At 39.3% G+C, this 4,795-nt stretch overlaps 1 protein-coding gene across 4 annotated transcripts in view; it reads right to left on the bottom strand.

The window, feature by feature from the left end:
* Positions 1-289: 289 nt before the first annotated feature.
* Plcb1 (phospholipase C beta 1) overlaps positions 290-4,795 on the bottom strand; it is a 671,407-nt gene continuing 666,901 nt past the window's right edge. For 2 of the 4 annotated variants that reach the window (XM_021195155.2, XM_021195153.2), the window contains one exon: positions 290-2,294. Coding sequence is in view for 1 of the 4 variants with exons in the window: in XM_021195153.2 (XP_021050812.1) it covers positions 2,067-2,294 (228 nt within the window). In the remaining 3 variants the exon portion in view is untranslated. The remainder of the gene's footprint in view (positions 2,295-4,795) is intronic. The other 2 variants (XM_029535965.1, XM_029535966.1) reach the window with 1 other exon arrangement.

The following is a 4,795-nucleotide window of genomic DNA, read 5'->3' as shown; positions in this document are numbered from 1 at the left end:
AATAACCACCAGTGTGTTCGCTTTCAAATCCTGTTATCCATTCACTCTTCTCCAATTCCCAACAGTCTGTGACTGTGTTTGTAAAATGCAGCGTTCCATTTGGACCGTTCTCACTTCCTTCTGAGTAATGCCTTTCCTTCAAAGTGCAAAAGTTGAATGGTTCACAAGAGATCTCTCTTCGGTGGAAGGTAAGCTTTAGTAAGTGACTAACACTCTTGGTCCTTCAGATAAAATACAATCATCTCTAAAGGGGATGTGATTTCCTCCTTGTGTCTCGTCTCAGTAAGTGTGTGTGTGTGTGTGTGTGTGTGTGTGTGAGATCAAACACTTTCATGGTGTTTGAAGCAAGCCTTCATTTTGATTAAAACTTAATTATGGTACTAGTTATTGCTTAAATTTAAATAAAATCATTTCCAGAAAAATATTAAATTCTTGAAACACAAAATTTCAGGACACAACTGTTATTTGCTTTGCTAAATTATAAGCAGACAGGTTCCCTTTAAAATAAAACGAAGCCATGGCATTGTCACTGCTGGGCTTTACTGTTCTTTGTCCCACTCTCTAAACCATAGTTTTTCTATATAATAGTATTTCTTAAGACCTTTTAACAATGATTTTATTAGCTTTAACATGATATAATTTGTCTCTTATTCTCCTTAGAAGAAAATAAGAATTAAACAAGACATAACTAAGTGAAGTAAATATACAAACTAAAATATAACCAGAGCTTTATTACTGTCAGAATAAAACTGAAATTAGTTAAAATTTATTGAAGATAGTAGTAATACATTTGCACTCTATTTCCTATGCATTTTTGCATATTCTGACCATTAAAACAAGCTCAAACTCTGACACTTAAAATCCAATTTTTGATCCTCCAAAATTTTTAGTAAATTCATTTCCTAAATTCTAAGACTACCTCAAGTTGCATCAATGACTCCATAAACTGATTCTTAGCATTTCCATCTAATTTAATTATCCATATAACACATATTTGACCCATTTTTTTCTCTGTCCATGTATCCCTGAACTTGCTTTTAAATCTTATGGAAGAGATTTGGGTCACTGCCAATTAATAAACACACATTTACACTCATGCGTATGTATGTGTGTACACTTATATGGCTGGGTGCATATGTGTACTATATACAGGGAGATAATGTATATCATTTATACATGTGCATTTAGATAAATATTCTATCTTCCTTTCTACAGTAAAAATAAATGAACCACAAAAAATATCTGACAATAAAATAGCCCACTGGATCCTGTTCAGTCTGGCTGATATCTTGACTCAACAGACCAGATATGTTGTAGCTGTTTGATAGCTTCAGGTCAACAACTGATAGATACCCAAAGACGTGCAGCCAAATATACAACCCATATTGCTAATCATGAAATGGCTTCACTGGGAAATGATACAATCATGTAATTTTTTTTCTTATTTTATAAAAGAAACCAGCTTATATGAGTCACTATGGTATCTAATAAAGCCATGTCAATAGCAAATACAGATGCCTCTGTGATAAATAAATTAGCAAACGGCAAGCCACCAGTGCCTGCAAAGCAAAGGGTGAAACAATTCACTATACACGTTAACTTGAAAACATGGAATTGCGGGGCAGTTAGGAAAACGATGCTCAAAGTGGAATGTTCCATAGTGTTAAACGGAGCTGCGCACTTCTCAAACTATTTCTTTTACTTTGAAATACTGTACACCAGGGCTTCAAATGAAGACAGGAGCTCTCATTTTCGTCAAAGAAGACATTGTCCTTCATTACATATTCCATGGAGCCTGGAGCTGCCTGCTCTTAATTTACTATTGGAACAAAAAGAAAAATCCTGCCTACATGCACCTTCTGTCTAAGACTGGCAATAGTTTCCACATGACACATGGGATCAGGGTATGGGACCTTCACACGGATCCTTCTGGAACTTCTCTCCCTTTGGTGTGGATTTCAGGCTAAGGGATATTTTTCAGGAAGATGGCCCGGGCAGTGATATTTGTCATTAGAGTCCACTGGAGCTCAAGTAGCCGTGCGTGTCTGGAAGGCCTGCCAGGGGCATCACAGAGGAGTATCAAACTCTCTTCCTGGGTTCTCTCTTTCTACCTCCTCACTGGAGGGAGACTTGAGGTTCACCTTTGCAGCGTCTGAGGCCAAGGAGGGAGGGGCAGAGCCATGATTGCTATCCTCACTGATCTTTCCTTTCATGGCTTCCTGAACAAACTCCAGAACCTCCAGGGGCAGTCTTTTGAACTTGTCTTGGTATTCTTGTTCCAGCTCCATCTGCAGCTGAGAGACATCAAGAGAGAGAGAGAAAAAAAAAAGTTTAAGATCATTTCTACTTCTCAACTCCCCCATACAAACACTCCTTCCCAGAGATGTGTAAAGGGCACAGTAAGGATAAATGTACTTAGGATGCCATTCACTGGTCAGTCACAGTACAGATGAGTAACCGTTGAGTAGGACATACCATTCGTTCCCAGCTGAAAATCGAGTTGTGGTCATGTAGTGTAACAAGCCTAAGGACTTGGACGAAGACAAATAAACTGAACTCTAAACACACTCACACACCCTTGGAAAAGTTTACAGAAGTAGTGTATAATGATTGAAATTCTTACTCTCAGGGATTGAGTAGTGTAAGCAGCAGGGTTTCAGCTTGAGGCTGGGAAACTAAGACTGAGTGCTTCTAGTTTGTTTATTCACTTAGTATTTTTTTTTTTTTCTTTTTAAAGGACCTGATGCATGCTAAGCAAACCCTCTCCTACTGGTCAATACCACAAGTTTACTGGTGCCTTTAAAACAGTGGTTCTCAATCTTCCTTATGCCAACACTGTTTAACACAGTTCCTCACACAAAACTGTTCCATTGTGACTTCATGACTGTAACTTTGCTACTTTTATGAATTGTAATGTAAATATCAGAGACACAGGACATCTGATATACCACCCTGTGAAAAGGTTGTTTGATCATCAAAGGGTTTGGGACCCACAGGTTGAGAACTGTTGCTTTAAAGAGAAGCTTGGTGTGGTATTTTCATATGAACCCTGCTCATGCACAATGGTAACTTGCTATGAGTTCTTTTTAATTTTTTCCCTATGCCCATATCTTCGAGACTTTTCCCCACTTTCTCCTCTATCAATTTCAGTGTCTCTGGTATTTTGTGGAGGTCTTTGATCCACTTAGACTTGAGCTTTGTACAAGGAGATAAGAATGGATCAATTCTCATTCTTCTACATGATAGCTGCCAGTTGTGCCAGCACCATTTGTTGAAAATGCTGTCTTTTTTCCACTGGATGGTTTTAGCTCCCTTGTCAAAAATCAAGTGACCATAGGTGTGTGTATTCATTTCTGGATCTTCAATTCTATTCCATTGACCCACATGTCTGTCGCTGTACCAGTACCATGCAGTTTTTATCACAATTGCTCTGTAGTACAGCTTAAGGTCAGGCATGGTGATTCCACCAGAGGTTAAAATCGCTTCCTAATTTCCTTTTTCTCGCTGCCATTTTTATTTGTCTTTTAAAGTGCTACAGTTGCTACAGTTACCTTTTAAATGTCTTCTATTTTATCTGTTTTATGCCTTGGAAAATTGCAAGACCTTTTTAATGTCAAGGAACTCTTCACATATGGACTTACACAGTTGCCTTAGCTAGAAAGTGGTTGTAAAGCACTTTCTCACACAGAGGTGAGGGTCTTCGGGGCTGCTTACAAGAAGCCTCTGTGGTCTGAGCCCAAAGGAAACTCAGCATTTTAAAATATCCTGAAGACAATGGTCCTTTGCTGCCTTTATTATCCTTGAGGCAACTCATTTCAACAGCACCTGGCTGGGTGAGGCAGGAGGATCACCATTGATGAAAGGCTAGCTTGAGCTACACAGTGAATCTTAAAAAAAAAAAAAAAAACAAAATACAGACAAACAAACAAAACCTAGAGAGTTCTTAAGACCTGATAATAATTTTGGTTCTTGTCTGTCCTCTGATGTGAACAGACTGTGTGGGCGCTTGGCCTGGACTCTCGATTGGGAGGTGGGGGTGGGCCTAGCCTCTGCATTCTCAGCTGTTCTTCCTGATGCCAATACTGCTGGCCAGCTCTCATTACCTATGCTGATTATCTTCTCTTTAAGGCCCCAATTCCACTTTGGCCATATCCTGGCTGTGTATCCTCCATCTGCAACAACAGGTGAAATCTCTCAGGCTTGGCCTTGACTCTGGTGGCCTTCCACTGTGAAGTCAATCCTAGGGGCTACTGCCCTGGTGAGTCTGAACCTCTTTTCTGGACATTGCTAGCCATTTGACAGCATCTAATAGCTCAACTCATTCACTGTTTCTTTAGGTCAGAGATATTCTGTCAAGTCTAGCTAATTAGTCTCTGTATCTATGTGTAATCAGCTCTGCAACTCTAAAACTCTTGAAGTTTTGAAATACAGAAAGTTGTGGTAAATCTACGACGAACTCAGCAAGAATGACAGTTAGTTATGGTCCTTGTGTGATCTCTCCTTCCTGTGCTTTCCCCTCTGTGCTGCATTGCAGAAAGGTTAATTTCTGTAGAGTACAAACCAGGCCTTTCTGAAGCATGGCATGGTATACACAATGCATTTCCTTTCCAAATAAAAATTGTTACAATTTCTAAAAATCAGTGGACTGGAATGATGGCAGATAGTGAATTCTGGATCTTGCTGAAAGACCTCTCCCAACACATCATATATCAAGTTGAGTGGAAAAAAAGGTTTCCCTTCTCAAGGAAATACAAGAAAGAATACACACACACACACACACACACACACACACACA

The sequence above is a fragment of the Mus pahari genome, chromosome 3 (genome assembly GCF_900095145.1).
Source record: "Mus pahari chromosome 3, PAHARI_EIJ_v1.1, whole genome shotgun sequence".
Classification (NCBI taxonomy): domain Eukaryota; kingdom Metazoa; phylum Chordata; class Mammalia; order Rodentia; family Muridae; genus Mus; species Mus pahari.
This window is presented reverse-complemented; position numbering and strand designations above follow the sequence as displayed.